General features: G+C 39.9%; 1 protein-coding gene across 2 annotated transcripts in view; it reads left to right on the forward strand.

The window, feature by feature from the left end:
• DYM (dymeclin) overlaps nucleotides 1-12,312 on the forward strand; it is a 377,165-nt gene that overhangs the window by 241,470 nt on the left and 123,383 nt on the right. For both annotated transcript variants that reach the window (XM_029234371.1, XM_029234366.1), the window contains one exon: nucleotides 8,342-8,444. In XM_029234371.1, coding sequence (XP_029090204.1) covers nucleotides 8,342-8,444 — 103 coding nt within the window. The remainder of the gene's footprint in view (nucleotides 1-8,341; nucleotides 8,445-12,312) is intronic.

Consider the following 12,312-nt stretch of genomic DNA (forward strand, 5'->3'; position numbering starts at 1 on the left):
CATATTGGAGGAGGGACTTGACTTCAGAGGGGCACAGGGGAACTTCTTGGGGTAATGGGAATAGTCTCTATCATGATTATGGTGATGAGTCACATGAATGTTTGTATTTTTCAAAACTCATTGAATTGTCTACCTAAAATTGGCCAATTTTATCATATGGAGATCATTCCTCAATAAAGCTGATTAAAAATAAAGTAACCAGGGCTTCCCTGGTGGCGCAGTGGTTGGGAGTCTGCCTGCCGATGCAGGGGACGTGGGTTTGTGCCCCGATCCGGGAGGATCCCACGTGCCGCGGAGCGGCTGGGCCCGTGAGCCATGGCCTCTGGGCCTGCGTGTCTGGAGCCTGTGCTCCACGGCGGGAGAGGCCACAGCAGTGAGAGGCCCGCGTATCGCAAAATAAATAAATAAAAAATAAATAAAAATAAAGTAACCAGCAGTGTAAGACCGTATTTAAATATCAACCGAGTGGTAGAGAAGTTAGCATGGTTCAGAGGCAGGGTGGGCGCAGGTTAGAGAAATCTTTCACAGAGGGTAGGGAGTTGTGCCTTGAAAGAGAGGCAGCACTTAGATGGGTGGAGGGGGCAAGAAGGGCTTCCTGCATGTAGAAAGAGTCCGTGTCTGCAGAGGAGAGAGCCCGAAGCTTGGCAGAAGGAGATTTGGTGTCTAGCTGGAGCTCTGCCTTTAATAACCTTAATAATATTTTGTGTTTCTCTGCATTTAAATAGCTCTTTAGGGTTTGTAAAGAACTTTTGTATTCACTACTCTACGGAACTTTGACCTTGGGTGAAGTACCAGCTCTGTAGCTGAGCTTCTTCATCTGCTCCCATTGTAGTGTGGAGTTGAGGTGCTTCTCACTTCTCTGGTGACTACTGTTTGAGTGTGTCAGCGGGAAGGACTGGGGCATGGAGAGGAAGTGACTGCAAGTTGTGAGGAATGTCTGCAGTTTTCAAGGAGGGAACCCCATGCCACCCCGCAGTAACTGACCTCTGTCTGCGTTGCCTTCCCCGTCAGGCGGTTACTCTTAACTCTCCTCGCCCCAGCACCACCTGTTTCCTCACATCCCGCTTGTCTCTCAACCACCAAGGGCCAGCTTCTGCCTCCTCCTCCCCACTGAAAACAGTTTTGAGTACAGTAACGGTTGATTTCTTTCCTTGTGTCACATCCAGTGACTTTGTTTCTTTTTTTCAATCCTTCTTTACCTTTTAACAGTGGTGAGTGCTCCATCCTTACGATTATTCTCCTGACTTAGAGAAGAATGTCTTTCTCTTCTTGTTCTGCTGCTAGCTCTTTGAGTACCCTTTACTGTGTTTACTCTTTTAGTCTTGGTGTTTCCCAGATATCTGTCCTTATCTCTCTTGTTTTATATTACATGTTTTCCTTGGGTGATCAGATCGCCTGTACTTTAATGATTTCGACTGATGCTAATAGCCCTTAAATTTCTTACCTCTCTCCTGAGCACCAGATTAGTATGTCCTGAATCTGGATATTTTTTTTTTTTTTTTTTTTAATCTCTTCCAGGGCTTCCCTGGTGGCGCAGTGGTTGAGGGTCCGCCTGCCGATGCAGGGGACACGGGTTCGTGCTCTGGTCCGGGAAGATCCCACATGCCACGGAGCGGCTAGGCCCGTGAGCCGTGGCCACTGAGCCTGCGCATCCGGAGCCTGTGCTCCACACGGGAGAGGCCACAACAGTGAGAGGCCTGCGTACCGCAAAAAAAAAAAAAAAAGAAAAGAAATCTCTTCCAAATGCAACTTTTTTTTAATTAATTAATTAATTTGGTTGTGCTGGGTCTTAGTTGTGGCTAGCAGGCTCCTCAGTTGCGGCACATGGGATCCTTAGTTGTGGCTTGAGGGCTCCTTAGGTGCAGCTCACCAGCTCCTTAGTTGTGGCACACAGGCTCCTTAGTTTTGGCATGTGAACTCTTAGTTGTGGCATGCAGGATCTAGTTCCCTGACCGGGGATCGAACCCGGGCCCCCTGCATTGGGAGCACGGAGGCTTACCCACTGGGCCACGAGGGAAGCCCCTGCATCTGGATATTTCTAACGACCTCTGTCTGGATATTGCCGAGCACCTCTGCGTTTCGTGGCAGAATTGTTAAGAGCACAGCTCTTGGAGCTCTTGAATTTGTCTCCTGACTCCACCACTTAGTAGCTATGAGCCTTAACCATAGCCTCAATTTCATCATCCCTTCAAAATAAAAAAAGCATGGAGAGTAATAGCACATCTGTCAGATGACGATCTGATGTGCAGGAAGCACCCTGCCACTGAGCTGCTGCTGCTCTTGTTTTCTTTGAGGCACAGCTCTTTGTCTTCCTGGGTCTTCTCCCTACTCTCTGGCTCTTCTTCTGTATATCCCTGGCATGTTCAGTCACATTCTCAGGCAGCCACTAAGTTTCCCAAACCTGAGAGTCACCCATGATCCCCTTTTTTCACTCTGTGTTGCCTCCTTTGCTTTCCAAATAGCTCATATTTGCTTCAGTTCAAGCCCTCCTCACCTCTCACTTTTAGCGGCGTAAAAGTTACCCAAAGTATCTTTCTGTCTCCACTCCTGTTCCCTTGCCAGCCCCTGTCCATCCTTCCCATCCTCTTGAGGAGCCAAGGAATCTTTCTAAAACGAACGTAATTGTTATATACTTATACCTCTCTGCACAGGTATGTGGTTTTCAGGTTCCGTGACAGGGCCTCTGCGGCCACCACGAGATGAGAGCGCGTCAGGGAGAGATAGAGGACAGAGATGAGCAAGGTTGCTCCATCACCCCTCCTGCCCGTCCCTGCCCCCCACCTCCCACCTGGACACCGAACATAGCAGCTTTGCTTCTGTCCCTCTTACTTATCATTATAGTCCTGCTGTCAGAAAACACCTCTGGCTTTCAGGATGAAGTCCAGGGTCTAAGTAAGACACAAGAGGCACTTTATGAACTATTGCCGCTACTGCCCTGACCATATCGTGGTGCTCCAGATACTTAACACTTTATGAGTGTGCGTGCTGTGATGTTTACTGCACCCACAGTGCGCAGATTTCTCTGCCTACCCTCATGCTCTTTTCTCTGGCCACATTACCTTTACCGTTGCCTGATTTGCTTGGCTAACTCCAGATTGTTCCTTAAGATTCAGCTCAGGCATCACCTCCGGAAATGATTTCCTGTCCTTACTTCAGGTACGGTCAGGCAGCCCTCATCTTTGTCCCCAGTGCAAGCCATACTTGTCTCCATCACCACAGTGACAGTAGAACTTCTGTGTAGGCATAGCCTCCTTGACCTGACTGCACCCTCCAGGAGCACAGAACAGAGATCGTGCGGCTTTTGCTTGTTGCTGTATCCCAGGCAGACAACTCTCTCATTCCCTGGCATGTAGTAGGTTCTTGGTAACTGTTTGAGTTACTGTCTGTCTCAGTGACTTAGTGCAGACCTCCTGCATGGTCTTTAACAGGCCCATGCTGACCTTGCTAGCTTCATCTCTCGCCATCTCGAACCCTCTGCCGCAGTGGACTTGCACTTTTCTGGCCTTATAAGCTATTGGTACTTCCCTGAAGTCTCTCTGTGCCTTTCTATACACTTTTCCCCCTTTCAGAATGGCTCTCCCTCCCCCTTTACTTTTCCCAACAAGCAAACCCCCTAACCTTCAAGGCCACCATCAAGGGAGATTTCCTCTGTGAAGCGTACCTAACCTTCAACTGTACTCCCATGGCACTCTCTTCAGACCCATGGAGTTCTCTGATTTCAGTATTGTAGACATTTTTTTCCCCTTATTCCATTAGACTTGATTTCCTTGGGGGCAAGGAATCATGTCTCTTTAACTCATTTTGTAAGACTGTAACATTAGCTTCTTACTCCATACAGAAAGGTCCAGGACTTTTGATGTGCCACAAGCGACCCTTCACAGTCTGTCTTTAAACTGTCCTCATCTCCTGCCACCAGCTGGGCGCCCTAAAGGACAGCCCTTGGCAGCAGCCAGTGGTTTTCTGAGCACATTCCAGGTTGGACTCATCATGCATATTTATATGCTTCTTTCTTTTGTGAAACGCTGGCTTTTGGCCGGGGCTCTGTTTTCTTCAGGATAGTGTGTTCTTTTTATTCCAGTTTTTAAAATGTGTAATATTTCAGGTATACACCAAAAAAACCCCAGTAATATAGCAGTCACCTATGTATGTATGCAGTATTACTGAAAGAACATTTTAGAGAGAGAGAGCTGAACCTCTCATTTCTTCCTGCCTGATCCTATTTCCTCTCTTCTTTCTCAGAGAATAATGACTATCCTAAATGTAGTGTTTATCATTTCCGTATATGTTTTATTACTTCAAATGTTTTATCTGTAGAAGATATGTAATGTTTTGCATGTTAAAAACACTATATAAATAATACCTCATTCACATTCTCTACCAGGGTCCTTGCTTGTAGAACAACATTGTTTTTGAGGATTATCCCTATTGTTACACATAGTTTTAGATAACCTTAAATTGCTACATAGTATGCCATTGTATGACCCTTCCACAGTTTATTTACCCATTCCATTCCCGAGAGTTTTTGTTGTTTTTAAATTTTCACTGTTAAACCAATTTACAATGAACATTCTTGTACAAAAAGGAAAATCTAGTCTTTTTCTAATTTAAATAAAAAAGGATCCTGAGTGAAGATCAATACACTTGGAATCAGTTTCACTTATGTCCAGAATCGGAATTACCCCTTCCATACAAACATCATGTGTGTCACTCACTCTCGCATTTAGCTGGGGCTGGTACTTTGAATGCAAAAGCTTTAAGCAAAAGTTACTTTTCTCAGCAATTTGAAAGTCATGTCTCATATAAATTTAGGTCATTTTGCCCTACAAATGCTAAACAGGAGACAAAATTAGAATGTTTTTTAAAAATTAAAAAAAAAAACACAACAACTTTGAGAGCTCTGGCTAGCAGACCTGAGGAAAAAAGCATATTAGATTGTAGAAGAATAACAGCCTGAGTAAGTGTGAATTCTGTTTTTAATTCATGATAGAAAACTGGGAGTGACCTCAAATCATCTGTTCTTACACCAACTTTCTTAAAAACAGCTGGGAGCAGTAACCACAGCTTCTTGAGGTGGACCATGTCAACATTTTATGCCCATAACAGTCAAATTTTCTGTTATGTCCAACTGAAAGAGCTTATGTTTGAATTGCAGCTCTCTTCCTTGTTTTGTCTTTTACCAACAAGGAAAAAGGATTGTTAGTATTCTCTTTTAAAATAAACAAACTAGGCTTTCTTCTCCAAAGGAAACAATATCAAATCCTTTTTGCTTTGATTCCTAGGACTTGTTCCATAAATTTCTGAAAGTGATGATAAAAGTTACCATAGGTTACCTCTGTTGTCCTTCTCTGAAGGGTACACTCTTAGAACACTGACAGAGAAAATCCCAGGTTTATTGAACCCATAAAACAGCTCCTGGTATTTTGTAAACTTAAAGTGCACTGCTGTACTTCACTTGTCCCCTTTCCTCTTACTAACACCAAAAAGCTCACTTCTTCCAGGTATATTTATTGCTTTTGCTTTTTGTTTGGGCATCCAATTGATGCCTCTGAGTCTTGCCATGCCCTATACTAAAATCAACCACCAAAGTCTGCTCAGTCTCAAAAAACTTCTGAAACTCCATTTATTCCAGAAAATACACTACAACCAATGAAAAGAATCTTACTAATTGCCCTCTTTTATGCATTTCCATGTGAATATGCTTTATGCACTATCCCAACATATTTTTATCTTTTATTTTTCATTGCCTGCAAAATAATTTGCATATTTAAGAATATATACCCCCATTGCAGTTTAGTACTATGTTCAGTTATTCTTTTACTCAGCAGTTTTACTTTATCTATAGTCAGTCTCACCTCAGATATACTAAAAATTATGTACAAGGGTGTTCATTGCAGTGCTATTTATAATACAAAAAACTGGAACCATTGCAGTGATTCATTTCTAATGGACTAGGTAAATTAAGGTATATCCATATGCTTGGATATCAGTTAACTGGCACTCAATATGTGTTTATTGAACGAATCAAGGATTATATTGTTAAGTGGAAAAAGTGCAAGGTACAGAGCAGTACCTATTTTGTGGGAAGAAAACATGGATGTATATGTACAGTATTCATTCATATACATGCCTTGATGCATATAATATTGTTGGAATCATAGATAATAAACTGCTAACATTTGTTACCAGTGGATCGTGGGTATGGATGTGAGGAAAAAGTGTGATGTTTACTTTTAACCTTAAAAAAGAAAAAACAAGCAAAACTAAACCTCAAATAGAGAAGACCCAGAAAAGTAAAATGATTGAAAAGAATATACATACCCTTACAGATTGAGTCTTTTTCCCTACTTCTTTACATCACTTCCACTTCAGTCTTCTCACTGTCCCCTGTTTTGCCTCTGTGATTTGCCTTCTGTTTGGAAATGCCTCTCTCTTCTCTTGCACAAATCTTTTTCCTTCTTCATAAAGTCTAACCCTTCATGAAACTTTGCTGAACTATTCCATTTCAAAGAAGTCTCTCTTATCAACATATGCTTGATCAGTATCATATGATTTCACACTTATTCACTTAGTAATTATTTCACTTATTTTCCTGCTGTATTTGAGTATAGATTTAGAGAATATTCTTGGCTTTGTTACATTTGCTTTGTACACATCCAGCATTACCAATAAGTGTTAAGGAATTTTTTTCATTCATTTTTTAACATTTTATTGTTAAAACTTAATCTAGAAAGAATACTTAGTAGTCTTGTTTTCAGTAATTATCCCATTTAAACCATTTGAAATAAGTAGAGATTTTCATAAATTGATATTCAAATCAATATTCGGTTTAGAAAGATACCACTAAGAAATACTAGAGTAATGTTTTGGGCATTAAAGAAGATACTACAGGTCATACTTATATGGAAAAGTACATGGAATCAGAATTGTCTGTATTTTTAACTTGTCATCTAGCCCAAGGAAGAATTCTTTATTCACTAGATATAGTAGCTTTAACATTAGGATCATATAATTATGTGTATTTGAAGCTCTATTATTAGGTACATACACATTTAGGATTGTTATAGCTTCTTGATAAATTTGCCATTTCATCACTATAAAATTTCTCTCTTTATCTTGGGTAATAATATTCTTATCCTTAAGCCTACTTTGTCTAATATTAATATAGCCGCTCCAGCTTTCTTATGATTAGTGTTTATACAATATCTCTCTTGTATTGTTTTACTGTTCACTTATCTGTATCTTTAAATTTACAAGCGTGCCTCTTATAAATAGCATGTTACTGGGTTTTGCTTTTTTATCCAGTCTGACAATCTCTGTCATTTAACGAGAGTGTTTAATCCATTTACATTTAATGTAAATTTGTTTTATACTTTGAAAATTGCTCATTTAGGTCTGTTGGAATGCACCTTAGAATCATCTTTACTCTGGGCTAGAATAGCCCTTCCTAAAGCGTGGCGTTTCTGAGAATTCAACTGAGTGTTCATGTTCAGTGAGTTTTATCCACTCTGGCTGGTTGGAACTTCAGCATACCTCCAGCCTTTTGTGATCTCCAAAATCTCTGTTCAGTTTGTGGCTCCTGGATGGTGGTTTACTGCCACACCTTGTGGGGTCTTTTCTTTGCATTTAGCCAAACGTTCAAGAAGACACTGGGGCAGGTTTTGAACATTTCAGATGTTCAACATCTGAAAACAGTTATTTTATGTATTTTGTTCAGTTTTTTTTAGTTGTTTACACAGGGGAGTTATTCAGTACCAGTAAAGTAAAACTCTTATAATACATATGTTTAAAGCCATTCTTTTTGAGAATAAGAATATAAAGCTATAATATAGAATCATAGACTCTGTATTATGCTAGAGAAATAATCCAGTGCACTTATTTGAAAGATGAGATACTCCAATAAAGATGTTAAAAAAATAAAATAAAATAAATAAACCCATGCAGTAAGATACAAAAAAAAAGATGAGAAAATTGGGATACAGCAAGCTCAAGTAACTTGTAACAGATTGCACTATGAGTTACTCATAAAGTCAGTCCATATCTCAGGTTTTCTTAATATCTGTCCGCTGTCCTGTCCATGATAGTAGTCTTCTGAAAATTCCTCCTCTGTTTGAAATATAATTTGAAACTGGCAAACTTTTATTTTAGAACCCTTATAATTTAAACATTCTTTTCACTTTATTATTTGTTATATCAATAGTGTTGTTAATCCTGCTGTTAACACAGGCACGAAAAGAAGAATCTTTTAGAATAATCGACATTCTGTGGGATGTCAATATAAAACCTAGAAAAGGAGACACTTAGTTCTTTTAATATAATTGGGGTTTTGTTTTTTTTTTTTCAGCTTGTTTTCCTTGCTGTCTAAAAAACACAACAAAGTTCTGGAACAAGCCACACAGTCCTTGAGAGGTTCGCTGAGTTCCAATGATGTTCCTCTACCAGATTATGTAAGTAGTTACCTTACTTTGTCAATAAAAAAATTTTCCTCTCATTGCTAAATTTAAAAATAACAATACCCCTCTCTTCCCAAGATCTGGCTGTGATCTTGTTCCCTGAGAAACCTATGATAGGTAAATAAAGGATTGACATCTCAAATCAAGGGAAAAAAATTTTGATGATTATTAACAAGTAGTTGAAGAAAGTCAACCCTAAATCAATGATTGTTAATAATTAGAAATCTTATTAGTCAAGAAAACCACTCAAACTAATTACAGAGAAACAAAAGGAGGGATTTTATAAGAAGTGTGCAAACTTTTCTCACGGAACTCAAGGGGAAGATGTACACCTAGATTTCAGAGAATGAGAACCTGAAATGGAAAAGCCATTGGATTCATTCAGAATAGCCTATCTTGGGACTTCCCTGGTAGTCCAGTGGTCAAGAATCCGCGTGCCAATGCAGGGGACATGGGTTCGAGCCCTGGTCCGGGAAGCTCCCACATGCCATGGAGCAACTAAGCCCACGCGCTACAACTACTGAGCCCATGCTCCTAGAGCCTGTGCTCTGTAACAGGAGAAGCCACTGCAATGAGAAGCCCGTGCCCCGCAAGGAACAGTAGCCCCTGCTCACCGCAACTAGAGAAAGCCCATGCATAGCAATGAAGACCCAGCACAGCCATACATACATACATACATACATACATAAGGAATGATAATTCTTAAAATTAGAAAAAAAAAAAAAAACCTCTCTTTCTGGGGCATTTAGTTTCTGTTATCTGCTTCTTTTTGCTTCAGTTTTATTCTGCCGCTGCTTTCCGTAGGCCCGTTTTCCCTATTTGCTGACTGAAATAGCAACCCCGACCCCTCCCCCACCCCCTTTCCCTCCCAACCCTTAACATGTCCTTGGGAGTGTCATGCCTTTTGCTGACTGATCAGAGTCCTAATTCTCAGATCCTGGGAGAGAGAATCTAATTGTCTCTGCTTGGGTCAGTATGCTGCTCCAATTCGTCAGTCATGGTCAGCAGAGAATAGCATAACATGTTGCATTTGTTCCCTCCTCTTTAAAGATGAAGAGCTTATTACCACCTGACCTCAGGGGATGATGATGGAATAGAACACAGCACAGGGATGAGCATTATATAATAGGAGGGGGAACTCGTTATGAGTTCCTTTAGGGCTGTGCCACTGTCTGTGACACCTCTTGTGTTTTGGAACATACCTTAGATGAGGATGCTAAAAACTTTCATGTCACGGACCACAGAGGTAGTTCATCCAGTTCTAATAAGGACCTCCCTGTTTGTTTGTCTGGGGACAAGTTAATGAGTTGATATTTAGAAACTTTAGGAGAGAACTTTTATATCCTAAGTTTGAGGTGGTGATGTGTACCAGACAACCGGAGAATTGTTTTGCTTGTTTCCTGCTGTCATTTGTTTCATTTCTAAATGGTTGTGCTGATATGAGACTGTGGGAACAGCACCCAGTCCAGATATCAGACGCTGATAAACAGAGATAGCTGTGTGCAGCCACAACCTGACTGGTGCTATTTTTCATCTCTTTTATTTATTTATTTAGTGGGGGTGTGAGAGAGATGTTATGGTCTGTCTTCCCATTATGAAGTTTAAAATTCCAAAGTACTTCTCTCCTACCAAAAAAATTAGTATCTTTTAAGATTTTCCTGCTAGTTGAATATTCTCAATTTCTTGAAAAAAATGAGCATTATAGTTGACTTAATTCTATCCTTGTCATGACTTGTTCTAAGAAAAATAATTCTTTCTAATTGCTCCTTGGAAACCTCAGTTGGGGCCAGAGTGGCAATGGGGATTATGTTTATTAAGAACTTAAATTTTGGTCATCTGTAAGTATTTTGTCATTTTTATACACATATTATTTGATTTATATAGTATTCCTGTTAATTCCACAAAAATGTGTTGAATGTATGTAGTACTGAGGTTGCCCTAGCAGTATTCTCCTTTAATCAGAGGCCAGAAAATTGATATTTCTTTGAGAAAACAGGTCATGTTTAACAGTATTTGCCAATCATGGAGGTGATTATGCAGTGAAAGGACAAGTTGAACTCGTAATGGACATATGAATTCTGTTGAACTTTACAGGTCATTGACTGTTTTCCTCTTGCATGAAGGTTTCACTGAGTAAAACTGAATTTCTTGAGGCATCCGCTTCCTAGAAATACAAAGAAAATTCCATTTGGAATCTGCCATTGACAGTCCTTATTATAACATTTGTGGGTATGAGACTTTGCAAATCACAGCATTTTCCAAATGGGTTTATGAACTTGAATTTTGCTGCCTTTCCTCGGAGCTAAGTGCAGAGGGTGGGTAACACTGATTCAGTAGTAGTGTTGATAACTGTGAATCACTCCTCCTGCCACTGACCTGAAAGGTGATTAAAAAAAACAATAGCAACCTTAAAAGTAAGTACTACACTATGTTCTTCTTTGGTGATAACTGATGTTTTATTGGTCATTCCCATTGCTCAAAATACTACGTATAAGTGAGAGAACATTTGAAACCATATTCTCATTATCATTCTCTTTTAATTTGGTCATTAACTGGGCAAATACAGTATGTTCCCTTTTTCTTCCCCAGAAATTTTACTTGTTAAGTGTCTCTGCCAACAACCACATAAAATTCTGTGTCCTTGACTAATGCTTTAGAAAACTTGTTTGTAAAAGATGGAACAGGAAAACGAAAGGGTCTTAATGCAGCAGTGGATTCCTGAATGTATACTTTCTACAGCAGGATTGAGAGAACTATAGTAGCAGAGTTTGAATAACTGTGTAAAAATAAGGATATGTTTTTCTTCTCACTGTAGTACGTAGAGTACTTTCAGTCTACCTAGAGAATTTTGAGTTTATTAAGAAAATGTTTATTCTCATTATACTGTGTAGTTCACCAGTCAATTGACTAACAACATAGAAAGCAAATAGCAAGTTACAAAAACATTAGTGTTAGTACTTTAGTACAGCCATGTTTGTCTGAACGTCTCAGGGGAAACCCGAAGTCTTCAGCCAGCTTCTAGAGAATGAGAAAATTCCCTGACTGCTTAAGGGAAAATAAAACAAAAAATTATACTCAAGTTCTCCATGGGGAGAGAGAATGCTCATTACAGAGAGTGATAAAGTTGTCTAGGAAAGCTAGTGAAGTTCAGTTGACTTGGCTGAGTTTTGGTGTCTTTATATCAGGGTTTCATAAAGTTTAATTCAATGACTAAAGAGACATGAGAGAGTTGTTAAAGAAGAATCTTTCAACACTTTTTTTTAATAGATTTATTTATTTTTATTTACCTTTGGCTGCATTGGGTCTTCGTTGCTGCTCGCGGGCTTTCTTTAGTTGTGGTGAGCGGGCGCTACTCTTCGTTGTGGTGTGTGAGCTTCTCATTGCGGTGGCTTCTCTTGTTGTGGAGCACGGGCTCTAGGTGCGTGGGCTTCAGTAGTTGTGGCTCACGGGCTCAGTAGCTGCGGCGCACAGGCTTAGTTGCTCCGCAGCATGTGGGATCTTCCCGGACCAGGGCTTGAACACGTGTCCCCTGCATTGGCAGGCAGATTCTTAACCACTGCGCCACCAGGGAAGTCCCAACATTTTTTTTTAATAAGAATAAACCTCTAAAACAACTTTGGTCATATAAAACAGAACCTGAATATAGACAATGAAGCAAAAATAATAAGTGAGTTATAGTTGCTTTTTAAATATAAACATGGCTTTTAATTTTGACTGTTGTCACATGTCATGTAACCGTTGTTTCCCTAATTTCTAACAATTATCGTAGCAACTAGTTGAGATGAGAGGAATCTAACTTTTATTCTAGGTGGAATCATAAGGAACCAAAATTTTGCCCCATGATCATCAAAGAATTTTTGAA

The sequence above is a fragment of the Monodon monoceros genome, unplaced genomic scaffold (genome assembly GCF_005190385.1).
Source record: "Monodon monoceros isolate NGI ecotype Baffin Bay Population unplaced genomic scaffold, NGI_Narwhal_1 Super_Scaffold_1, whole genome shotgun sequence".
Classification (NCBI taxonomy): domain Eukaryota; kingdom Metazoa; phylum Chordata; class Mammalia; order Artiodactyla; family Monodontidae; genus Monodon; species Monodon monoceros.